At 45.7% G+C, this 26,610-nt stretch overlaps 1 protein-coding gene across 6 annotated transcripts in view; it reads right to left on the bottom strand.

The window, feature by feature from the left end:
- HEG1 (heart development protein with EGF like domains 1) overlaps positions 1–26,610 on the bottom strand; it is an 83,177-nt gene that overhangs the window by 45,562 nt on the left and 11,005 nt on the right. For 3 of the 6 annotated variants that reach the window (XM_022567613.3, XM_022567621.3, XM_022567638.3), the window contains exons 2-5: positions 12,812–13,099; positions 10,818–11,117; positions 4,444–4,797; positions 2,970–3,317 (exon numbers count right to left, since the gene is read on the bottom strand). In XM_022567613.3, the coding sequence (XP_022423321.2) occupies positions 2,970–3,317; positions 4,444–4,797; positions 10,818–11,117; positions 12,812–13,099 (1,290 nt within the window). The remainder of the gene's footprint in view (positions 1–2,969; positions 3,318–4,443; positions 4,798–10,817; positions 11,118–12,811; positions 13,100–26,610) is intronic. The other 3 variants (XM_089910611.1, XM_089910612.1, XM_089910610.1) reach the window with 2 other exon arrangements.

Here is a 26,610-nt window from a genome sequence, read left to right on the forward strand (position 1 = left end):
TTACGGGTGGGCTTGGTTTTTTGTTTTTTGTTTTTTAATGTATATGTTTTATTTCCTTGGTAGGGATGGAACAGGGACAGGTGACACATGAATAAGTATCCTTTTCCTCCTTTCTTGGGTATATGTTTTATGCTATAAACTTAAAGAACCTTAGATTATTATATTATCAAATAAATCCTTCTTTTCAGAAATGATGGAAATGAGGTCCAATTCTTCTTGGCGTACATATCTGGATCTAATGAGACAAGCAGGCTCTTTTCTGATTCTTATTCTTATTCCCAGACCAGTCTAGCCCTTGACACCCCATGGACCAACCTTGGTGGAAAATGGATACAAAGCTGAGTGTAGGTTCTCTTCATGATAGGTTTGCATTAACTGACAGACAGGAATGGGGACAGGGACACAGAGTGACCTGGGGCAGCACTGAGAAAGCCAGGACCCAGTCACAGATGTGATCTGACCCAGGCAGCAGGACTTAAGAGACCCACAGAAAGTCCACCAGGAGAGGCTGGAGAGTTGAGTGTACCCGAGAAAAATCTCCCTGGCAAAGAGGACAGGGCTGGGACGGACAATGATGGTCGAGGCTCCGTTACACAAGACTTAGGCCAACAACCCTGTCAGGCGGACAGACTTAACACAGGGGAAAGTCATGCCCTGAAACAGAGGGGCTGCATCTGAACCCAGAAAAAGGAACGAACCAAGAACTCTGAAAGCTGGATGGCAGAATCGGTCAGCTGTGGGCTCTTCAGAGGAAAAGGGAGAAAGCATTGTTAACCCTGGGTGAGGTGGCTTCAGGAATGAAGCTGTTCCTTATCTGGTGCTTTAGAACCGAACCCCAAGGTCCACTCACACTGAGATCACGTCTTCCACACCAATCAACTGCGCCCTCACTGCAGAGTGCAGGGTAGTGAAGAGACAGAAGAGGGAAAGGCTATGGGACATGAGCTCCTGGTCTGGGATGGCAAAAATTCAGAGCGCCACAGGGGTAGGGCGGAAAGGATTCCTTGTGTTTAGGAGACAGAGTGTGTGTTTTCCATTCACAGACATAAAAGAGCACAAAGAGCCTCCACCCATACATGTGGTATTCTTTACGATACAGCCTACGCTTTTCCACGTCACATCAGTAGTGATAAATGTTAATTTTCCTCATCAATTAGGGTACTCATAGGGGGGAAAAGAGCTGCTATTATGAGTGGTGGAGAGGTAAGAATTTAAATCTATTATAAGCTTAAATGATAAGTTACTGCATTTTTGCTTTAGTCAGCATACAATTTACATTGATAAGGCTGTTGAGAATTGTTTTTAAATATTTTCCAAAAACATTATTAAAAAGGATCATCAAAGGAAAAGTTTTCGGGCTTCCCTGGTGGCGCAGTGGTTGGGAGTCCGCCTGCCGAGGCAGGGGACGCGCGGGTTCGTGCCCTGGTCCGGGAGGATCCCACGTGCCGCGGAGCGGCTGGGCCCGTGAGCCACGGCCGCTGGGCCTGTGTGTCCGGAGCCTGTGCTCCGCGACGGGAGAGGCTACGGCGGTGAGAGGCCCGCGTACCGCAAAAAAAAAAAAGGAAAAGTTTTCTCAATTGATAGATTGGACTTCATCAAAATTAAAAAATTTGTGCTGCAGATGCCAACATCAAGGAAGTGAAAAGACAACCCACGGAATGGGAGCAAATGTCTGCAAATCGTATCTCTGATAAAGGACGAGTATCCAGAATGTACAAAGAACTCTTACAGTGCAATTAAAGAAAGACAAATAACCCAATTTGAAAGCCATCCAAAGATCTGAACAGACTTTTCCAAAGAAGATATACAAATGGTCAATGAGCCCATGAAAAGATGCTCACCATCATTAGTCAGCTGGGAAAACTGCAAACCAACACCACTTGAGACACCACTTCACACCCACTAAGATGGCTAGAATCAAAAAAGCTGGACAATAACAAGTGGTAGTAAAGGTGTTAAGAAACTGGAACCCTCGTACTTTGCTGGTGGGAATATAAAACAGTGCAGTCACTCTGGAAAGCAGTTTGGCAGCCCCTCAAAGGTCAGAAATAGAGCCACCGTATAACCTGGCAATTCCAAGAGCACACAAAAACTTGTACCTGAATGTTCACAACAGTACTATTCATAATAGCCAGAGGGTGGGAATAACCCACCCATCCAATAATGGATAAAAGCATAATCAAAATGTGGTGCATCCATGTGATGGAATAGTATTTGGCTATACAAAGGAACGAAGCACTGACATGCTGCAATGTGGATGAACCTCGAAAACATGATGCTAAGTGAAAAATACAAAAGGCCACATACTGTACGATTCCACGTATAAGAAATGTCTAGAGGAGGCAAGTCCATAGAGACAGAAAGTAAATTAGTGGATGTCAGAGGCTGGGAAGAGCAGAGAACGGGGAGAGACTGCTGATGAGCTCAGAGCTTTTCTGGGGTGATGAAAATGTTCTGGCATTACACAGTTGTGATGGTTGCCCAACTTAGTGAATATACTGAAACCCACTGAACTGTACACTTTAAGTGGGTGAATTGTATAGAATGTGAATTATATCTCAATAAAGCTGTTTAAAAGGCGGTGAAAGAATTTCTCTCCATGAAAGCCCAGACCTGGGGTGAACAACCACTCACGAGAAGCTGATACTTTCACCTTCCAGAAGCTGTGTGATTGCGGCAGGCATGGGGGTATGGCGGCGGCGGGCGGGGGGGGGGGCGCTATATGGGGTGGAAGGACACGGCAGAGAAGTCCCCGAGCTGTGCGTGGGAGGGGCACGTGGCAACAGCAACATCTTGGAGATGGAACGTAAAAACTGGGGGATATACGGGGATATCGGTATCAACCAGCTAGAAGGATGGCGTGGGAATAATGAGGGGCCCACGGAGCTATTTCATTAATGCGGCAGAAGATCGCAGCCCAGGCACCCCTCCACCGTCCGCGGGGTGCGGTTCCGTGAACGGAGACTCACTGGAGCGCTCCCCGCGTGGTGCCGAGGAGCCCAGGCTTTCTGAGGAGGATGAAGACAAGGACTCGGTGGCCGGTTCGGAATAGCTCCTCTCACCAGGCGCTGGGTCACTTCCTCGAGACTGTGGGGCGGAGGCTGAAAACCGGGTCAAAACCGAAGCGTTCACAACCTCAGGATGGGAAGTGGAGCTTCCGGTCGCATCTGAGAATGGCTCGCTGTCGGTCAAGAACCAGCGAGCAGTGCTCTCTCCACCTCTTGCCGGCGGGACTGACCGAGACACAGTCGCTGTCTGAGACACGGAGCTGCCACTCCCCGCACCAGTGCTGCTGGCGAGTTGGTGTCCTCTGGAGGCTGAAAGGTGTCAGAGAGAAAAGGCCATCACACGGATGCAAGAGAGATCCCTCCACAGCCGAGACGCGAGTCTTCCCTAGGAGAAGGTGCCCTTTGCAAGGACCTTGTATAGTATTTACTATACGTGTAACCTGACGTGCATTTTCAGGTTCTAAATAATTATTTCAAAACTCTTCAGTGTCAGTAAGAGATCAATACTAAAAATAAAAATTGGTGAAGACAGGAGCTTTTAAACAGTATGTAAAGCAGAGTAACTTATAGGCCTGAGTGTTTTATTCTCTTTCCCCCAAAACATGGGGTGTTATGAGCCAGTGAGTATGCTGTTATGTCCATCAAATACAATGTGCCCAAATACTGTGCTTAGAGCATTTCTCTAAGACAGTTCTATTATTAATAAAACTAATTTTGGGGACTTCCCTGGTGGTCCAGCAGTTAAGACTCCGTGCTCCCAGTGCAGGGGGCCTGGGTTCCATCCCTGGTCAGGGAACTAGATCCCGCATGCCGCAACTAAAAAGATCCCGCACACCACAACGAAGATCTCACATGCTGCAACTAAGACCCAGTGCAGCCAAATAACTAAATATTTATTTTTTAAAAAAAGATTATTCTAATTTTGAAGTATAGCAAACAAAAAATCAACTATAGGGGGTACACTAAAGCCATGAATTTAGGGAGTATGTTTATATCTGCACATTTTCTTTGTAAAGATGATCTGTACAGAAGATAACTGAAGCTAGCTTTAAAGAGCGGGCCAGCTCTCACTTTGAAGATGATACTGCAGAGTGACAAGATGCACCAGCAGTGAGACCTCAAGGCGGGGGTCTCAACTCTGTGGCGAGTGAGCTAAAGACCACGCACTCACTACTTAAACCCTCTGAGCCTCAGTTTCCTCATCTACAAGAACGCAGGAGGAATGACGCCTATTTGACTAATTTCACAACATTGTCATGAGGATGAAAATCAAAATGAGATAATGTGGTATACCAGATAAAGGAGATGATGTTATCCAAGAACACAGTGGTTTGTTTTTTTTTTAAAGGTTGCAAATGGTCTTAAAGTGATTCCTTGAGAAAATGCAACAAGTTAAAAATGTCCGTAATAAATTAAATAAAGATCAAAGACTTACTTGGGGAATCATTTTGCCAAAATTCCCATGAGACCTTGGAGGACGTAAGGCCAACTCCATTTTCTGTGGATGGCTTAGTGAGTTCCCCATCCCCTGGGCTCCTGATTACTCCACTGTTTCTTCTCCACCCTGCCTCAGAGTGTGAAGAATGGACTGATGCTGAAGTTGTGGTCATTTCAGAGTCCTCAGGGAAACGCTCTGTCTCATTTAGAGGTCCTGGACTGATGGCTAAAGACTGGAGCATCTTTAGGACACCGTCGGGGAACACGGTAGCAACATGGACACTCTTTGTCCCACTGACCGAGGGGCTGTGGACAGCAGTAGAGTTGTTTAAATCCTCCGTACTTCCAGAAGCTAAAATGGAAGAAAATATGCTTCAGGATTAGTTGGGGTGTATCTGGATACAAATGATGTTAATTACATTGCGGTAGATGACTATAGATAAGGTGGATCTAATAGATAAACACACATAACACACTCATCCGCCCTCTCCTCACAGAGCTGAGTGGAGAAGCATGAGGTCCTTCACCGAGCACAATAAAAGCTTCAGATCAAGCTAAGAGGAAGACAGGAGAAAGCCTCTAGACATGATTTTCATTTGTCTTTATAGAGGAAGCTAAAAACTTCTGCTCTTGAATCCCACTTTATTACTTACACAGGACAGACCATTGTAACAAGGTGCAGGATTTGTTTTCTTTTGTTTCAGCAGTGTAACCCTTTTGTTCAAATGCTATTATAGATTAAAACCCACACTATGGGCTCCCCTGGTGGCACAGTGGTTGAGAATCCGCCTGCCAATGCAGGGGACACGGGTTCGAGCCCTGGTCCAGGAAGATCCCACATGCTGCGGAGCAACTAAGCCCATGTGCCACAACTACTGAGCCTGCGCTCTAGAGCCTGCGAGCCACAACTACTGAGCCCGCATGCCATGACTACTGAAGCCTGCATGCCTAGAGCCCGTGCTCCGCAACAAGAGAAGCCACCGCAATGAGAAGCCTGCGCACTGCAACAAAGAGTAGCCCCTGCTCGTTGCAACTAGAGAAAGCCCACAGCAAGAAGACCCTATGCACCCAAACATAAATAAATAAAATAAATAAAAAAACAAACCCATACATAAAAATGAATCAAAGTGGGTGACTTGCAGGGGGCCCAGTCACCACTTAGGAGGCCTAGGGCTCTGCAGACCACAGTCAGAACAGTGCTGGCCTAGAATAGTAATTCCCAGCCTTGCCACCATCAAGTGTTCTTTATTATTCCCCACCTCATGGCCATAGTAAACCTTATGTTTTGAAAGACTATTAACCGAGCTGCATTTATTAAGTAGCAGAGCTTCTAATCAGCAGGAGATACTGATTGTTACCCCACTGATTTGATTTAATTCCATCCAAAAGCAACAGGCTCCATTACTATAGTTAGGTCGTTAGGCTTGGGAGACCAGCTCCCGAGCTCACATACTACTCCAGGAGGTCAAGGACTTCAGGTTGAGAACAGCTTTTCTGATGAAATGGATGGCAGACACTGGATCAATCGTCAAGAACCTCAAGAACTGAATTATACACCACTGGTCAAAATGCGCAGTGTGCTCTGAGAAGTACTGTGGCTTGCTGGTGGCTCCCTTCCACAAAGAACTCTCCAAAGGACACCCTGAGAAATGACCTCCAGAAGGGCACATTGAAATCTTCATTCCAAACAGGAATAAACTGAAGGAAAGCTTGCTGAGTGGGCAAGATCCAAAGGTAAGAAGGAAGAGCGCTTTTTTTCCTTTTCAAGCCAAAATTTTAAAAAAGTACTCTCTATACCTATATAATGAAAGGCTTCAAATTGTTAATTATGACTCAGGAAAGGAAAAAAGGAAGTTCTCATTATAAACGGGTCCCTGAAGATGAATCCAACGTGCAATCATGACCAAAAGCACAAATAAATATCAAATATATACATATAGGGAGAGCACAGGAAACAGAAAGGTTCCTTTCACTTTTGTACAAAACCATAAAACCAGGTATACCTAGAACATAGGCCACAGGTCTGGTCACTGGACCTTCGTGGAGACAAGGAAGATGCAGGCAATCCATAAAACTAGTAATTAAAACATGGGAGGGGCTTCCCTGGTGGCGCAGTGGTTGAGAGTCCACCTGCCGATGCAGGGGACGCGGGTTCGTGCCCCGGTCCGGGAAGATCACACATGCCGTGGAGCGGCTCGGCCCGTGAGCCATGGCCACTGAGCCTGCGCGCCCAGAGCCTGTGCTCCGCAACGGGAGGGGCCACAACAGTGACAGGCCCACGTACCGCAAAAAGAACAAATGGACCTGGGGTTTTTGAGCACAAGCCACCCATTCTCCTTGCTTGACCCTGCAATAAACCTTTCTCTGCTCCAAACAAACAAACAAACAAACAAAAAATGTTCAGTATAAAAAAAGGAAAGCACAACACAGACATGCCCCAAATCCCCACTTGCCCACTTAGCTTCTCAGGCCTAGCTTCATTAGAGCCACCATCTATATCCACCAATTACAGCCTCATCAGATTGCTGAGCGCTCTTTCAAAACACTTTTATTCCCAGTAAATTGCATTATTTCATGAATTCAATGCACAGTGAGGTTTTATTGGACTCAGCATGAATACCTGTCCAGCAAAGCAATGGCCTCAGAAATACAATTGTAAAAGTTACAACTGCTGGAAGTCACAAAAGGAAAATGGCTAGGGTTTCCCTGACCCTGAGGGCTCTGTGGAACACTGCTTCACCATCTCATTATCATCAGTATTAAAAGCTCTGCCTTTTACTAACCAATTACGATGTGCCACTACTTCATGTACACCTCCATATATTGTGCTAAGTAAGTACTTTATATCTATAATCTTGTTCCATCCTCACAGTAAAGCTATGAAGCAGTGTGCATACTTCTGTAGAGCTGGTGCTTCTTAATAAGAGGAGACAATGCTTGGTCAAACTAACCTACAGTCACCACTTATGTTAAATGGGCGCCTGCTAAATACATCTAGGGTGAAATGTACCATGTTTCTAATCGGCAGACCAGCACTATTGATTATTTAATAATTGCCTTTCCTTGCTCATTTTCTACCCTTGAAGCAGCCATTCAAAAATGGGAAGCCCATCCATTTGGGAGCAGAAAAAACCTAAATTCCCTAATCTTTATAATAGGAGGTGAAAGGAACGCCTACTCCTCTGAGAAAACTATATGGGTCACTTTCCCATCACAACACAGCATACTGGAGCCTCAGGCATGCATCACAGTGCTCAACCGTGGCTTGGCCGCTATCCAGAACTTGCCAAAAATCTGGCAGGAGTGGCTGATGTTTGGGAAAGATAGGCTACATCTACAACCTTCTGAGTTATTTACACCCTCTTCCTTTACAAAGTGAAATCACCACGAAGCAATTTACCTGGACCACATTAGCTCAGCTACCCACAGAAACACTTCCATGAGTTGAGATCCATTAATACACCCTCAGCTCCTATTGAGAATCGACAGAAAATATCAACTTTTAAAGAACATCAGCACAGTTTCCACAAAACAGCAATTGAAGGCATTTTCTGTTATGAGCCTCAACATTCCTTACATAAATATTCCTCTTAGAATGTACTGCCCCCCAAACACTGAAGCCTATGGGTGAAATTGTATACTCACTTTATCTGACAATAATATCATGCCTCACCCGGTTTCCCTTTGTGCCCTGGCTTCCAGGAAGCTCAGTACTAAATTCAGTGCTCAACTGTAGCCATTTTCACATAATTCAACATACACATATCTCTTTTTGCCTTTAAAAGAGAACTTTTCCCCTATTAGTTGCTTTGCTTACTTTTCCCCCTAATTATCAAACAGTACATGGTCATTACAGAAAATATAAAAAGTACAGAAGGAAAAAAAGCAACGAAAGATCTAAAGCAGCAAGCAAAATGATTTCAAACAGCTTCCGATCTCTTTTTTAAAATCTGAGTTAGCTGTCTGGGCTTTTACCTGCTTTAACACATACATTTATTAGCATGTAATTTATTTTTGGAAGCAGGTAACCCCTGACTACCTGAGCCTCAGAAGAGGCTGTGCTGTGTGTATGTTTCTATGTAGCAGAATAAGAAGTGAAAGGAGTCACCGAATACAAAGGCTGATGTGTCTGGAAAAACAGATGCTGGAACTAGAAAGGATCTTTAGGATCAACTGATCTAATCCCTTCATGTTTCAAATAAGGACTCCCATCCTCCCCAGGCCAGGCTCCTGGCTGGAATCCTAGCGCTCACCTAGTGAGAAGCATCACTCATCTGACTGGTCCAAGTGCCACGACTTTCACTGGGTCACGTTTACTAGTGGACAGAGCAGCCAAGTGCCACAAAGCGCACGCCCCTACCCCATTCCCTCTTGGCTTCGATTCCCTACAGAGAGGCCAGTTGTGCTGGGTGACTCCCGGTCTGCCTCGGGCAAGTCCTGCTGGCTTTCTCAGCACTGCTGCCTGCATGCCTAGCGCTCCTAGATCCTGTGCTCAGAAAATCTAAATCTCAAGATTTGGATTTTAGAGGAGGTAGGAGGTACACCGGAGCTCTGGTTAGCACGGTAGCAGGGACCAGCCCAGCATTAAAAATAAAGCAGAGCTTCGTTTCCCATGTGGCTTCAGATCCTCGTTCATGTCCCCTCTGCATCCCTGCGGGGAGGAGAGCAGGGGCTGTCAGGCTAGATCCAGACAGTCCTGGATGCCTGGGTATTCCTTCATTTAACAGCACACAAAGCCCCCTCCAGTATCTAAGAGGGAGGTGGGACCCTACCTAGCACAGAACATCCAGTTCACTAAGAAGAAATAGAAATGCTCAGTGAAACTCAAGGAAGAGGAACGATATGGTAGAACTCTTCAAAAATTAAAAGTATAAGGTTCTAAAAGAATGAGTGCTCAAGGAATTGGAGGGCTAATTATTTTTTTAATGTTAAAAAGTACAGGTGACTACAGAGTCAAGGCCAGTAGTTGGAAACATAGGCTGATTTTCAAATATACCACAGTATATATACCACAGTAGTGGGCTGAATTTAAAGTATAAATATTAAATGACCCTGACCAGAATCAAGTTTAGCTTCCTAGAAAATGCTTCCTTTCCACCATTTCATAAAGCTGGTTGTAAACCACTGAACCACAGAACTTTGAAGCTGGAAAGGATCGTAGCTTTTATCCTATCTAACCAATGTTTAAGAATAATCTTAAAAACCAATCTCCTAAAAATATGAATCATAAATTACATATATACCCAGTCAGCAGGAAACTGTATACAGAGTATACGGAAGGGGAATGGGCTGCTTTAAATAGGCATTCCAGAAAGGACCTCTGGGTTCTGTTTTTGCTTTGATGACGTAAACCTGAACCCCTAGTCTTGGAAAGTACTTCCAAAAACCTCTGACCTATGAACATTTTGAAATGGCAATTTCTGAAGCCACCTATTTCCCAAGAATATTTCCAACCCTCTCTGTCCTGCTCCCTATGGCATGGAGATGAAAACACAAGAAGCACGCACAGGCTCGGTATAAAACCTTGGAAAAGAGAAACAGTGGGCAGAGTTTCCAACAGTGGCCTGTGGCTGGATGAACCCTGTGATATTTGGGTACATGCTCATCCCCTTACTCATCAACTGTACCTCTCTGTGGGGCAGGGGAACCTAACTAAGACAAGTAATAAACACAATCTGTGTCTTCAAGCGGATTACAGTCTATCTGGGTAGAAGGCATCAGATAAGCTGGTGTGACAAGGTACACGGCACAGAGGCTCAGAGGGTTGACAAAAGGCTCAGTGGAGATGGAAGGCCTGCACAGAGACATAACTGATGACTAGGGGCTGGAATGCAAAGAGGCCAGCGCTCCACTGCTGCAGTCTTGCAAACACCTGCCTACTGTATAGTTTTTTGGAAATGATGCCCAGAAAAATGTCTATCTATGTTATCTTTGCCATTGAAAGAAACATTTTTGCGATAATGAAGAAATACAAATATAACTCCTCATCAAATGAAACAATGTTCACCATTTCATTCGCCCCAGAACGTGGCCCCTTGTGCAAGACCACACACCAGCCGCACTCAGTCTTTGTTATGTGTGTATATGTGGGGAGACGGGAAAAGCAGGGGTTGGTGGACGGAAAGGCCTAGAGCAGCCACCAGACCAACTATTATTTTCCTCCTTATACAGTTAAAGAAAATACATTTTAGACATGAACTTCAACACTGAGATAAATTGGGCAGGTTGTACTTTGAACCAATACTTTGCATTGGTGCTTAAAGTCCTTGCCCCTTAGCCCCTGTGATGAGCATGTAACTAGCTGGCTATCCGGGGCTATTTATTTCTATTCTGAATGACTTCAGAGGGTGCAGCTGGGATAGCAGTACTCACATGCGGACTGGTCTGAGGGAGGGAAGTGAGCCAGTGTCCTGGAAAGAGGCAGCCAGGAGAGCTCTGGTCCTGAGGAATTTCTCTGCCTGGGGAGTGTGGTCTCTTCTCCCCCCTCCACAGCAGGAAGAGAAGACTGGGTCAAAACTGAAGTGGCAGCCACCTGGGTGTGCACAGTCACTTCTTCAGGGAGCCCCTGCCCCCTTGCCGGGGAACCCCAGGATGTTCCGCTTTCCGTGTGAGGAGAGGCGGTTCTTCCTTCTGACCCTGAACTGCTGGACGGCGGGCGATGCCTTCCCAAGGCTGAAAGCAGACAGCAACAATTAAAATTCCACCAGCAGACTTCCAAATGTCTGAACAATCTTTGAGTGGGCTCACCTCTGACCTCTATAAAATAGACACGAGAAGAAATTAGGAGCCATTGTTCATTCTATGAAAAATCACCTCCTGAAGGAGAGACCACAAACCAAGACAAAGGCTGTTTTCAGATCTCACAAACAAAGATTCTGCATTTTGTGGTAAAGTTATCAGCAAAGGGGCACAATGAAGCTAAGTATCAGACGATAAGGAACCAGAGGTGGGCTTCTGATCATCGTGACTCATCACTCACATTCCACAAAGTTGGTCCCAGAATTCACTTGAATTTAACATAAACACAATTTCCACTGTCTGGATGACCCACAAACCCAGGCTGCGTCACGTGCAGTTCCTAAGCTCTATATCCATCATTCACGAATGGAACTTTAAACACTGTCCTATGTACTCTTTACAGAATTGAGTCCCCCAACCAGACCTCCCATCACTAGGGTGTGAAACCATGGGGTCATCTTTGATGGCTTCAGCCTCTACTTTTAGGCCATCACATCACCAAGCTGTATCGATTTTATCAAGTCTTCACCAATCCCTTCCTCTCCATCCCTGAGGCCAGCAGGCCACATGTTAGCACCTGGTATCTGGATTTCTGTGTCTGCCTGGGCGGTCCCCTGGACTCCAGGTTCCTTCTGCCCCATCTCTCACCCCAGACATCTTATACCCACATGCCAAGTGAACCCTGCCCAAATTCACTTTAATCATGTCACTGCCTGTTCGAAAACCTCCAGTGACTTTTCCCACCACACCAAATCAAAACTGCTTGGTTTTCGAAGTCCTCAGTAATTGCGCCTAACCCCACCCACATGACTGTCCTACCCGCAGCTCCTCTCCTCTGTGTGTGACTTATGCCTGCCCCGAGGGAGGCTGCTGGCCTTGCCACCCACGAAGAGGCCACACTTCTCTTCCTTCCTCTGTATCTTTGCTCATATGGTCCAGGCATCCCACTTCTCAGCCACCCTTCCCACCAATACAGGCTTAGGCACAAATCTCAGCTCTGAAACCTGTTAACTGTTTGACCTGCACACGTTGGATTGATTAATTTCTCTAGCTTCAGTTTCCAAATTCCTAAAATGAGAGTAATGTGACCTCACCACTGGCTGTGAGAATTGAGAGACGTTGGTACAGCGTAGGTACTAGCTGGTGCTAGCTTTCTTTGTCTTCCCTTCCTCAATCAAATCCTGCTCATCCAGCCCCAGCCCCTTCTTGAAATCCTTTGCTAAAAATGGCAAACCACAGAGCTGTGCGGACCGCAGCGAGAACAGCCATCTGAGCTACGTTAACACAAACACGCAGCCAAGCAGCCCACCAGACCCGGGACCTAGGAGACTGCAGCGTGTGGCAGGACTGCTGCTGTTGTGTGGATTCAGTCTGGCCATGGAATGTAGATTCCATGGCACTGGTCAGGCCACTCAGCAAAACTGCACCCTCACCTGGTCTAGGCTTACAACTCAGTTAACCACAGTGAGCCACAGGTGGAGCCTAAGGCACAGGTCTGGTTCACCCTGGCCCAGGACCCTTGGCTGAGCACTGCGGCTCAGGATGGGGGAAGGCAGAGGTCAGCAGACATTAGGTTTTCCAGGACTGGACATACATGCATGACATGAGTGTCACCAGCCTAAACTCACCTAAGGTGCTGCTCTGGGAAGTCAGAGCGGCTGCTCTCTCAGGCCCAACGGGGGAAATGGTGACATCTGTCCTCCTTGAAGAGTCACTTCTTCCTGTAGCTGCTGTCTCAGTTTGTGGAGTGAAGTTTCCTGGAGCATCTGAAGAAGCGTGACTCTTCCTGGGGGTCTGAACCATCACATCCTCTTTGGAGACCACTGTTGAAAAGTCCACTTGATTCTGATCAAAGGTAATATTTTCTGTGTGGGGTTGTTCAGTGTTGCTTTCTAGCCAGTGGTTTTTTACAGCAGCTGAAACAATAGGAAAATGGATCAGTGAGGACTTGTTGGCTTCTGAAAAGAGAAGTAAACCTTCAGGAAAGGTATATGAGCAGATATATCAGGAGAAGTGGATTCAAGGAAAATGATCTCACCTTTCTTTTTTCCAACAGTAATTATTCTTGCAATCCAGGGGAAGAAATTATGAAGCAACAATACTATATAGGGTTAAATTTTATAACAAGTGGCATAAGTGATGAAAATTGATAGAAAGAGACCAATTTGAAGTTACTGCTGATCACATGAGTCCTTGAAAAAACCCATTTTTATTTTCCCATTTGGGAAAGATATTTTTCTTTCTGCTTAGGATTGGGGGCTGTTGAGAAAGCTCTGCAGGGATGAATGAAGTCACTTCTATCTATACGAGTCAGGCAAAAATGTCCAACCATCGGACCAGTAAAGCCTGCAGGCAGAACCTACAGTTCAACTCAAAATATCATACGCACATGGGTGCACACACACACACACACACACACACACACAATCCCAAAGGAGCAAGTTATCTTCTAGATCAGCCCTGTCCAAGAGATGTATAAAGTAAGCCACAAATGCAAGCCACATAGGTAACTTTAAATTCTGTAGTAGCCACATTTTTAAAAGTAAAAAGAAACGGGTGAAATTAACTTTAATAAATATTTTATTTACCCCAACATACTCAAAATGGTACTTCAATATGTAATTGATATAAAAATTACTGAGATATTTTGCATTCTTTTTTTAGTATTAAATCTTTAAAATCCAGAGAGTATTTTGCTGGCCACACTTCAAGAGCAGGCTAGCCACATGTGGCTAGTGGCTGCTATATGGACAGTGCAATTCTAGAGCAATGGTTCTCAACACTGTCCCCACGCTGGTCCACTCCAACCTGAAGCAGTGGCTCACTTACTGGAGTTGGAGGGGTGGTGATTATAAATTCTTCCGTAAAGAGATTCTGACACACTTTCCTAAGGGAATCATTTCCTCTCCAAGCCCCTTGAGAATTACTGTTTTCATGCTTCCTATTCTTTTTCCTGTAAGTGATAATTAACAGAAGCTTCCTAAGGAGGAGGGAGCTTCCTAGGCATCTGGGCTCCTCTGGGGCCCAGGCCCAGACAGGCAAGGTCCACAATCAGCTAGAAATGGGATGTGGAGGGGTATTTCTGGGGCAGCCACCAAGTCCACAAGTTCAACTTGGGACTCTGGGGTTATGGACACATGTAACCTTTGTTCTTCCTCTCTGGGCTGCAAAGGCAAGCTGGCCTCCAAAGAGGAAGGGAAAGGATTTGAGGATGCCTTCCCTACCCTCTTGGTCAACTTGGCACAATGAGAGAAGTTATTCTCAAAAGAAGCCAGAAAAAAAGTGATTGTGGGGAGGCAGAAGGGACTTAAAACCCATGCTCCAAAACTGGTGAGCCATGAGCAAAGGGAAGGAACTGTATTTAGCTCTATTACAGCCTCAAGATGAGTGTGAGACTTGGCCAATGGTGAGCGTGGCTGGGCCTCTGGAAGTAGCCACGTCCCCTTCTTCAGGGAACAAAGGATGGATATCCCAAGATCCAGTCAGCTCAAGGAATTCCAGTCTTCAAAAGGAAAAGAGTGGCCACATGAAGACAGGACATGGTTAGCACTGAACCATGTTGTCTCCCTGGAGGGTTGACTAAAAATGGAAGGCAGGAAAAATGCACTCTATAAACAAAACTAAAAGGTAGACAATAGTCCTGCAGTATCCTGAATAACCCTGCACTAACAACAACTAAAAATGCTGAATAAAATGTTTTTTTTTTAAAAAAAAATACTTCTAAGTGCATTGCTGAGTTGGCACACAAATCTTGTGAGGTCAAAAATGAACTGAGGGTTCGAATTCAGAGAGTTGAGCTAACTCTGAAGCTGGCAGCTGCCCTGGGGCACCTGCTCAATATTTGTGACCTTGAACTTCTGTTCTGATGGCCACAGGGATGCAGGAGATGAGAGACAAAATTCTTAAGGAGGGAGTCTGAGAGGAAACTCCTATATGAAGTTAGGACCAGGGCTATACCTTGGATGTAAGGCAAATAGAAACAAACCTGCCCTGCAGAAGAGGACAGCAAGGGAATCTGGAAAAATAACTCTCACTCAAGAACTTATAAGCATAAAGCTAGCCCTCACGTGAGGGTGCAGCACATAGTCACAATACCTGTGTGGTCTATACCTCAAGCCAAGGGTGTGTTTAAAAGTGGTCCTATAGAGATTACCATACTAAGGGAAGTCAGTCAGACAGACAAATATCATATGATATCACTCATATGTGGCATCTGATCTTTTTTTTTTTGTCATGCCTCACAGCATGTGGGATCTTAGTTCCCTGACCAGGGATCGAACCTGCCTCCGCTGCATTGGAAGTGCAGAGTCTTAACCACTGGATCGCCAGGGAAGTCTTAGAATCTAATTTTTAAAAAATAATACAAATGTACTTATTTACAAAACAAACAGTCTTACAGATATCGAAAACAAACTTACGGTTGTCAAAGGGGAAACGTATGGGGGAGGGATAAATCAGGAGCTTGGGATGAACATACACACACTACTATGCATAAGATAGGTAACCAACAAGGACAACTGTATAGCACAGGGGACTCAACCCAATATTCTGTGATAACCTATAAGAGAAAAGAATCTAAAAAAAGAATGAGTATATATATATGTATAACTGAATCACTTTGCTGTACACCTGAAATTAACAACACTGTAAATCAAGTATACCCCAATAAAATTAAAATTTTTAAAAAAGTAGTCCTGAACCTTGTGAATACACTAAAAACGAGTGAATTATATACAGGCATACCTCATTTTATTGTGCCTCACAGATACTGCATCTTTTACAAATTCGAATTTTCTGGTAACCCTGTATCAAGCAAGTCTATTGGTACCAACAGCATTGTTTTTAACTGAGATACGTACACTGTATCTTTTAGACATAATGCTATTGCATACTTAACATACTACAGTATGGTTTAAACATAACTTTTTTTTTTTTTTTTGCGGTACGCGGGCCTCTCACCGCCGGGGCCCCTCCCGCCGCGGAGCACAAGCTCCGGACGAGCAGGCTTAGCGGCCATGGCCCACGGGCCCAGCCGCTCCGCGGCACGTGGGATCCTCCCAGACCAGGGCACGAACCCGCGTCCCCTGCATCAGCAGGTGGACTCTCAACCACCGCGCCACCAGGGAAGCCCTGAACATAACTTTTATATGCACTAGGAAACCAAAAATTTCGTGTGACTTGCTTTATTGTAATATTCGCTTTATTGCAGTGGTCTGGAATTGAACCCACAATATCTCTGAGGTATGCCTGTACTTTAAAAGGCTGAATTTTATGGTATATAAATTATATCTCAAACCACACACACACACACACACACACACACACACACACACACGCATATTCTGTTACTGGGGAGGAAAAGTGGTCCTGATATACAGTGCCTCTGGGTACTTGGCAGAAACAAATGTGAATTCTCTCTAGATAAACATACCTTTAATCCAATTTTATTATTTACTGATAAAATCCTAGGGAATAAGAGATCACAGTAAAAAAAAAAAAAAATCACAAAATAAACAAGAAAAAGGCATCTGTAGGCAAAAGTCAGCAAACTAGACAAGCAAAGACTTCAACTACTAGAATTATCAGACAAAGAATGTAAGTAAATAAAACTCCATGAAAAGAAATAAGAAGAAATTGAAAATGAGAGAAAAAGAGACTATACATAATGGCCAAAATATATGAAAGAAATCTGAATGGAAATTCTAGAATTGAAAAAATAATAATAATTAAAATTAGGAAACTTAACATTAGATACGGCTGAAAAGAGAATTAAGAATTACAAGACAGATGACAAGAGAATGCTGAGATGATATGAAAATACAGAAACTACGAAAAAGAGGTGAAGAGACAAGGAAGATAGAGTGAGAAAGTCCAACATATATCTAATTGGAGTTCTAGGAGGGGAAATGAGAAAAAGGAGAAACGGCTATATTCAAAAAGGTAATGGTGGATTTCCCTGGTGGTGCAGTGGCTAAGAATCCGCCTGCCAATGCAGGGCACATGGGTTCAAGCCCTGGTCCAGGAAGATCCCACATGCCACAGAGCAACTAAGCCCGTGCACCACAACTACTGAGCCTGTGCTCTAGACCCCACGAGCCACAACTACTGAAGCCTGCAAGCCACAACTACTGAGCCTGCGTACCACAACTACTGAAGCCCACGTGCCTAGAGCCCGTAATCCGCAACAAGAGAAGCCACCACAATGGGAAGCCCAAGCACCACAATGAAGAGTAGCCCCCTGCTCGCCACAACTAAAGTCCACACGCAGCAATGAAGACCCAACACAGCCAAAAATAAATAAAATTAAATTTAAAAAAAAAAGGAAGAAAACAAGACAGCAAATCCTGGATAACAATAGCACATAAGTTGGAAGGGGATGATCAGAATCATGTTGTATTGGAGAAGGTAACTTTAAGCTCTGTCAAAAATGCACTTTAAAGTTCCTCAAGCTGACCCTAAAGAATAAAAGTGGTAGAGCTTGGAATGATAGAAAATTTCCACTGAGAGAAATCAATGAACATGCCTAAAACCAAAACCAAAAAAAAAACAAAAAACAAAAACAATAAACAGTAACATAAGCATGTTATTTAGAGATATGGACATAATTCCTAAAAGAATCAGTTGAAAGGGCTGAAAGTGGGAAGCAGAAAATGACAATGGTAGGAGTGGTCAGGGTTTTTATAATAGCCTTATAGAACATATTTGATCTTTAAAGCATGCATAAGTTTGATAAAAATAAAAATTAAATTTTACAAGACAAGCCCCTGATGTCACTGGCCTGGGATTCCAAAAGAACAGTATCCCACTGCCCCCTGTTTAGCTCTGGATGTGCCTCTACTCCTTTGATTGCGTATGAACTGTTCCTCAGAAAAGGGATTAACAAACCACGCAGGATGGGGCAGGCAGCACCCCAGGCCACACTCTCTGCCGTTCAAGGTCTTGTTTGATTGTGAACATCAAGTGCTTTACACCATTCCAGGCTGTATCTCAGGAAGAACAATGAGTCAAACGCTAAAATATTTACTTTAGTCCAAGGACGAGTCCTTGCAGAAGCCCTGAGTTGTTTAGGGCTCCTGTGGTTAAACTTTTGTTTGTGGTGTGGCTCCCTGTTCAGCACAGGTGTAAACCCTGAGTGGGAGAGCAATTCAGAGTAAAGTGCACAGGACTGGACAGGGACCTACCACATGCAGGGGAAGGTATCAGGGAACCTGCTCTTCCTCTTTGTGGAGAAGAGAAATTGGCCCTCGAGAAAGAAGGTATGCCTCAGGCTGCGGAGCCTGGGCCAGCTGGGCAGTGAAGAGAAGAGGCTGTGTGCCACCAGACACTCAGGGGCAGCCTTGGGGGTTAGGAAGGGGCGTCCCGAGGCTCAGGAGAGGCTGGCACTCCTCACCTCATCCATCCCTCTCCCCAGGGGGTCAGAGGCGATTGCTCAAGCCCCACTCACATCCTGTGGCAACTGAGCCACACCGACCAGCCTCATACTGGAGTTTAGATGTCCCAATTTCCCAGGTGTCTTTTGAGCTGGAAATACCATCCTTCCCTCTGCACTCAGCTCCCTGTGTCAGGCCATCACTTTCCCTTGTACCATGAATGGAGATTAAATTAACAAGAGAGTTTTACTGCTTTGCCTGTTTGTTTTTTTTTTTTTCCCAAGTTGACAACTTCCACTTCTGTAATGTCTTAATGTTCCAAAACATCTGTTTGTGAACCAACAGCATCAGGGGTGCTAGCACGGCCCAGGAGTAGGATTTCCTACTTAGCAGCTGCTACAGTCAACTCCTCGCCACCCACCCCATGATTTGGGGTTTTTCAGCTTGCACTGCTCCTGAGCAGCATAGTGGGTGTTTGCGGGGAGTGTGCCGTCATCCAAAGAGGCAATTTCTTCCCTGTGGCCCGGCCGCCCCCATGCAGCACCATCTACCGCTGTGCGGCCCCATGTCAAATGCCGCCAGCTACACTCTCGCTTCTGGGGCACAGTGTTGAAGCGCAAGCGCTTTATTTTCGTTTCCCTCCATTTAGATTCAGATCTCCCTACCCAGTGCTAAGTGTTTTCACCTGTGTTATCTCATTTGCTGCACGTGACAGCTGGTCAAGTAGGTGTCATGGCACATGGAGAGACTGAGGGGCAGAAAGATGGATTGTTCAAGGTCACAGGCTCAACAGCAGAGAGAAAAGAATCTGAACCCAGGTCCCTTTCCATCACACCCCCACTTATTCGGTGACATGGGGCCTCCAAGGCACTAACCAATGAGCAGGGCCAAAGAAAGTCTCACCAGCCTCCAAACTTCAGCCTTAAACCCCACTGCACTCCCTGTTTCTAAGAGGAACGAGATGGTGCCTATCACGTGGGCTTTGGAATCGGACAGACTTGGCTTGACAGCAGCTGCATGTTATTAGCTGGAAGACGGAGCAAGAGGACTTCTAAATTAGCTTCTAACTCAGAGATGAATTTCACGGGTAATGAAAAGAATGATAACAAAGAAGTAGTGCCTGGCTGGAGAATGAATTTATGGGAGAAGAAAAGCCTGTTTTCAAAATATGAAGTTTGGGCTGATGTTATAACTTCGAGGTGGAAATGTGTGACGGGCAGTTAAGATGTGGGCTATTGATCAGGAGGAAGGACAAAGAGGTGGCAGATGAAGGGGAAAGTAGGGGTCAAGGACTGAATTGAGGGGAAAACTTGAATTTGACGGGAGGACAAGAGCCAGTGAAAGACACACGGATGACAAGGGAAGGACAGGATGACATTAAAAGTAGGAGTCAGGAAGGCTGTGCATGCAGAGATACAGCAGAGAGAGGCCGTGGACACCAGGCCTGCAAAAAGTCCAGAGATGAGTCAATCAAAGTCCCCAGGACTTTCCCGAGTGTCGCTCGGAAGATGGAAGATGGTCAGATGGCTAGGGGTTGAGGTTCACGAGGGAGAGGTTCTGGAAGGTAAGACACTGACCCCTAGCTGTGGAATTCCCCATTCCTGTCCCCCCACCCCTTGGAGCTTTCCTGGGATCCTCAACTTGGGAAACACTCTTCAGAGTGCTGTGGAGCTGGGTGCCTTGAATCTGCACGGTTGTATCTTAGAACTATGATAGCAGGTTTCTTTGTAATTTTAAAAGATTTTCCTGAAATTCAACGGCTCACACAGGGAGGGAAGAAAAGAGACTTTAAAAAGATAGAGACTGTAACCCCCCCCCCGCCCCTTTCTTTTTAATCCCTTTGGTGTGATGGATGTGGAAACCACAAGAGGAGGAGGATACTGTTCACAGGAACTTTAAGGGAGAAGGAAATTAGGCTCCTATTCTCAGAGATGAACTTAAGAAATCCCACACGTTCACAATCTGCAAAGCACTTTTTACAGGATAATTTCGGGGGGGGCTAAGTTATCCTGTTAGATCCTGACATTCTGAGTGGCAGGTCGGATAGGAATTCTTGCACCATTTTATAGAAGAAAAAACTGACTGAGGCTTGGTACTGAGGTCATTTGCCCAGAATAACCCAGAAAATAAGTGGCAGAGCAGAGACTAGAGGTCAGCTCTTTCATTCCAGTATCTTTCCTAATTAACACACCCACATGGACACCAGTATGGACCAAGAGGGAAGCTCAGCCAGCTCTTCCCAAACTAATGTATGGTGTGTGTGGCCTGCTTCGCTAGCTAGCACCCACAGGGCTTTGCATCATTCATTCTGGGCAGAATTGAGAAATCGGCTGGGTTGTCTGTGGTGCCCCCATCCCTCTCCAGAGGCGACCTCTGTCCTTAGGGACCCCAGCAACCAACTACTCTGACCCTCACATGACAGGACTGGGGCCCAAAGGGGTAGTAACAGTTCCAAATCCACAATGTGGTCAGTGAGTGGCATTTACAAATTTTTTTAAATGTTCACTTTCACACTCATTAGGATAGCTATTATCGCAAAAGTGAAAAATACGAAGTGTTAGCAAGGATGCGGAGAAATTGGAACCTTAGTGCTTTGCTGGTGGGAATATAAAATGATGCAGTTACTGTGGAAAACATTTTGGTGGTTCCTCAAAACCTGAGACATAGAATTACCAGATGTTCCGGCAGTTCCACTGCTAGGCATATATACAGAAGAACTGACAGCAGGGAATCAGATACTTGTATACCCACGTTCATAGCAGCATTATTCACAATAGCCAAAAGGTGGAAGCAACCCAAGTGCCCGTCAACGGGTAGATGGATAAACAAAATGTGGTATATGCATACAATGGAATATTATTCAGCCTTACAAGGGAAGGAAATTCCGACACATGTTACAACGTGGGTGAACCTTGAAAACATTATGGTAAGTGAAATGAGCCAAACGCAAAAGGAAAAATATTACATTAAGTCCACTTATCTGAGGTACCTAGAATAGGTAAAGTCATAGAGACAGAAAGTAGAATAGAGGTTAGCAGGGGCTGGAGGGAGGGAGGAATGGGGAATTATTACTTAATGAGTTTCTATTTGGAAAATGAAAACTTTCTGGAAATGGGTGGTGGTGATGCTTGTATAACATTGTGAACGTAATCAATGCCAGTGAATTGTACACTTAAAGTGGTAAAAATGGTAAATGTTACGTTACATATATTTTACCACAATAAAAAATGCATATATTTACTGAGCATCAACCACACACAAGACATGGTAGAATCTGCTCCAAGGAGCTTCCTGCTTCCAAGAGAGCTGAACCACGGAAATAAATCCCTGTGGTGCTGCTGGAGTGTAGGAAGTGGCCCAGCAAGGCAGAGGGGGCGCCCGGGGAATCTGGAAGGCGCAGGGCTAAGACCAGAATCCCATCCTCCCTTCCCCAGCTGCCGCCCCCTCCTCCAAACACCCCCGGCCTTCCATAGCAGAGCCCTCATGGCCTCACTGTCTGCACCCCAGGAATCCTCCAAATGCGGGGGATTTCAGGCCAGATGGCCAGCGGCAGGATATTTTGGGGCAGGCAGGAACCTTGGGCGCTTGGGGGGAGGGTGGCTGCAATCTCACCAGAAAGGCAGCCGCCTACTCAGCTCGGCCACTCTGGGCAGTGTTTTGAAACGCTGCTGCGGATGTAATGATTCTGGGTGGAGGACATTTAGGAGCCAAATGAGTTTGTGTGAACAAAAGACTCAGCTCTCGATCTGGACTGTCCAGGGCTCTCGGGGAGTTTCGTTTCCTTCCTTGTTCTTACCCTGAAAGGAGCGGCCCCAAGAAAAAACATACACATTGAGAAGTGTTTGGACTTAAACTCCGATGATGTGATTTTTAAAAAGATTCCCCTGGAACAGCCCCTCGTAATGAAAAGCATGAAGTTTACAAGGCACATTATCCTCCCCTCCCCGTGAGAGAGTCAGCTTTTGTCCGGATGCCCATCCTCCAGGACAAAAGGCTGAGCCTTGACCCGGAGTCGGCTGACCTGGAGCCCCTGGGTCTGGGGTCAGGCTTCCAGAAAGGGAATCACCCCTGAGGGGGCCTCAGGGGCACTAAGGAAAGAGGCTGCCTATCCAGGCAGGAATGAAAGATGGACCTTGGTATGACCTCATGCTCCTTGCTTTAAAAATAATTCTATAGGTTTAAGGGGAAAAAAAAGACCTTGAGAAACAGACCTAGGGTCAAAGGTCAGAAGATTCCCATTCAATTAAATAAGTAAACAAAAAGGCTTTCTGTGGGGGGCCTATACCTTGTGCCTCGGTTTTCTTTACCCCTCTTACCCTCTGAAAAATAAACACCCATGGAGGGGCTGAAGAAGAGGCTCCTTAGCAAAGAGGCAGTTTTGAGAAAGAGGCCGAAGCAAGCAGCGCCAGAGGTGAAGGTCGGGGTTGGGGGTGGGAGCCCGGGGAGCCCGCCTCCCTGCCTCCCGCGAGGTCACCCTGACATTCGCTCACACCCAAAGAGGAAGCCTGGTGGCAGGGCTCCACCAAAGGAGGCCTGCCAGGTTAGTGAAACAATAAAGAGGCAAGGAAAACATCCTGGTTCCGAGGAGGAAGGGGGAGAGGCGTGGGAAGGGGGCAGGAAGCGCCGCTACCGGGGCGGCGGGCGAACTGAGCCAGACGCCGGTGCCTTTACACGTTCTGGGGTCCATTTACCCCACTGACTTGTGAGAAGTGGCCCAGGACTTTAAGGAAACCAGAGAAGCATCATTTGTCTGGAAAGTTTACAGCATTAGAAAATGTACACATTGGACCAATGTTGAGGCCTGGACTGGGGAAGGGGAGGAAGGTGGTCGCCAAGGTCACTGCCTCTCAGGGGACGGGGGACGGGCTCAGCGTGGGAACGCCAGGAGCCCGCAGGGGTTTAAGTAAAATCTATTTCAGAAGATACATTAAAGGTTTACTGATAGCCTTTTAAAATTAAGATTGGGAAACATGACACTCGACTCAAACATAACCAATATTTAAAAAATCAAGTTGTATGCCATAGCCAGTGAAGAAAAAAGATAAAATAGAGGGAGAAGAAAGGAAGGGGGCTGAAAAGAGAAATAAAACAAAAGGGGGAAACTTACAGAGGGAGGGAGAAATAAAGCTAGGGAGAGTGTTTTTTAAAAAGATGCCCACCAGAGTAGGGTAATGATTGGCTATTATTATGGCAGCCCAAATGAGGGGAGCACTTGCTCCCTGCAGGCACGTGCTCAGCATTTCACCGTCCCCGTTAATCCTCTTGGCAATCCTGGGAGGTAGGCACCACTATTATCCCTATTTTCTGGTAAGGACACTGAGGTATAGTGAGATAAGTAAATTGGCCAAGGTTGCACAGCAAACAGTAGTGCTTGGTATCAACCCAGGTCTGTCTGACTCCAAAGATCAATTTAAAAAGACAGAAATAAAGAATGAAGGATAGGAAAGGAAGGAGCAAAACAAAGACAGCTTCTGAAAGGGAAACAGGAAAGGGCTGAGGAGGACCTCCTGGTGTGCTTCCAGGATGACCTCCAAGGGACTCCGGGGTCCACACTGCGGCTTCACAACCCAAATGGGGTGACACACCTTGACAGCCTAGGTCACCCACTGTCCAAATGGAATTATGTGTACTTAATTCCATCTGATTAACAAGTGATGGGATTTAGGAGGAGGAAGGAAGAAAGGGAGGAAGTGAGGATGGGAGGTAAGAAGGGAGGGAAGAGTCCACACTTATTACCTGTGAGTGAGAAAAGGCAATGAGACGAAGATGATGGAGGTTTTGAATGTGCAATGGAGAGATTAACAGGACCATTATCAGGCAAAGGGTGGTCGGGTCTAGGGGAGGAAAGGGAGACATGCCTGCGTTTATAACCGCTATCTGTGCCGTTGAAAGTGAAGCAGGATAAACGAATGTGTCAATGTCTGACTGGTGGCTGAAGGCTTGGAACTGGGTTTCTGCAGAGAAGAAAGAGGAGGATCTCCCCCTCAGAGAAAACAGGTGAAGCCCTGCTGTCTTCCTTCCATGCCTTCCTTCCTGCAGTCCTCCCACCTAGAGTGCCCTGCTTCCTTCCCCTTGGCCTTCTGGCGAAATCTGACTCATTTCTCACACCCAGCTCAGAGGCCACCACCTCCAGGAAGCCTTCCCAGAGACAACTCTCTCCCTCAACACTACTGTTTTACCTTGTTATACAATTATAACTTACACGATCCCATTTCTCTGTCCCTTATGAGAGACTGTGGCTCACAGGAGATGCTCAATAAATGTTCACTTCACTGAGTTGGAGGGAGAAGGCCAAGGGCAGAGCTGTGAGGAACATCCCATTTGGTGGGAGGGGCAGAGATGGGAAGGAGCTATTTAGCCAGTGCCAGCTGAGAGGACAAAGAGAAGGAGGCTTGAAAAAGGCCACTGAGATTTCCTAGAATGTTCTCCCACTTTCTTCTCACCTCCTGCATCTACCTTCTCCATAAAGCCCCACCTCACTTAGAGTAATGATACTGCCCGATGTGTTCCAGGGGAGTATTAATGACTAACCCATACACAGCACATGCATGTTTACAAAGCTCGTCCATGTGGATTGATTCATTTCACCCCTACAACAACACCGTGAGGTGGACACAACTGGTATTATCCTCTCCATTTTACAGATATGGAAGTTGGCTCAGAGATGAAACAGCTTGCCCAAGGTCACAGTCAGTTCATTGTATTATAACTCATTACTTGCTATGTCTACATTTAAACGTGTTTTCACAGTCATAATTATATCTGCTTCTCCTCAAAAGCCTCGTTAAGGAAGCAGAATAGACATTATCATCTTCATTTTTAACATAAGGAAAGGAAGACCCAGGATGTTAGGCAGCTGCCCAGTGCCACATACCTAGAAAGCAAAGGAGTTAAGAGCATAAGTCCTCTGACCCCGTCAGAGCCCTTGAGCCACCACTGGCATCCGTCTTCCCAGCTCTGCCAGCGGCATTCCATTACCACAAGGCACAACTATACTATAAATAATTCCTAGCAAACCACAAGAATTCACCTACCCAGTGAGTCTGCTCCCCTTCAAGGAGGTCCCATCAAGACCACACTTATTCCAACAATGCTGTCATTGCTCGAGCTGTTTTCTAAAAATCTCTGATTTTCAATAGAGCCTGCAGAATATTATTCTCTTGACTCTCCTGGATAACGACAATTTTTTCATCCCTTGATAAGGCGTTTAGATTATTTTGGACACAGACACAAATTCAAAGCCCAATCTAGTGACTGATGAAGGCGATCAAGATGAGTGAACCCATTTTGGATCCAGGAGGAGATTTAACTGCAAAACTTCAGCAGTGAGTCACTTGTGCCCCACGCACTGGTTCTAAAGGTAGCTCCCAACTCCTTCAAACACTTTGGAGGCATGTCAATAACCTCCAAAGGTTCTGACCTGGAGGGGAACACTCATTGGCCATAGAGGTCTAACTATGACTGATTTTCAAAGGCTTATTATTTTGGAGTCACATATACCTCATATTCTGTTTTTGTTGAATACTAATTGCTTCATGTGTGTTAACTGGGTCTCCTCAGATGATTATAGGCAAGGGCTGTGGCACTGAGTTTTTCTGACTTCAAATCTTGCTCTTTTCTCTGAAGCTAAGGAGAGAGAGAGTTCTAGAAGACCACAGGTGAAGTTGGCAGGGGTCCAGGGTGAGAGCGGACTAGGTAATAGAGGTCCTTGGAAGGTGGCCTTGAGCCCTTTGCATTCAGAACTTGTCCCCTGGCCAATGAGCCTGGAGGTGAAGGGTGCGTTGTCACCAATACAATGGTCAGTATTAATAGACATTGGTTTCAGGAGAGTCGTTGTGGCCAGTATTTATAGAGCTCTCCTGCCCAGGCACCTCGCAATCTGCTCCACAGGGGATTACGACACTATATTCCCTGAGCAGGGGCATATTAATAGCCCATTTGACAGATGAGAACCTGAAGGTGCAGAGAGGCTGAATAACCTACCAGGGCCCCACAGCTGGCCAGTGGCACTGTTAGGATTTGGACTGAGGCTATCTGACCCCCCAGCCAGGACCTCC

Source organism: Delphinapterus leucas, chromosome 4 (assembly GCF_059928025.1).
Source record: "Delphinapterus leucas isolate spDelLeu-1000000601 "Yukka" chromosome 4, BTC_Dleu_Yukka2, whole genome shotgun sequence".
Taxonomy (NCBI): domain Eukaryota; kingdom Metazoa; phylum Chordata; class Mammalia; order Artiodactyla; family Monodontidae; genus Delphinapterus; species Delphinapterus leucas.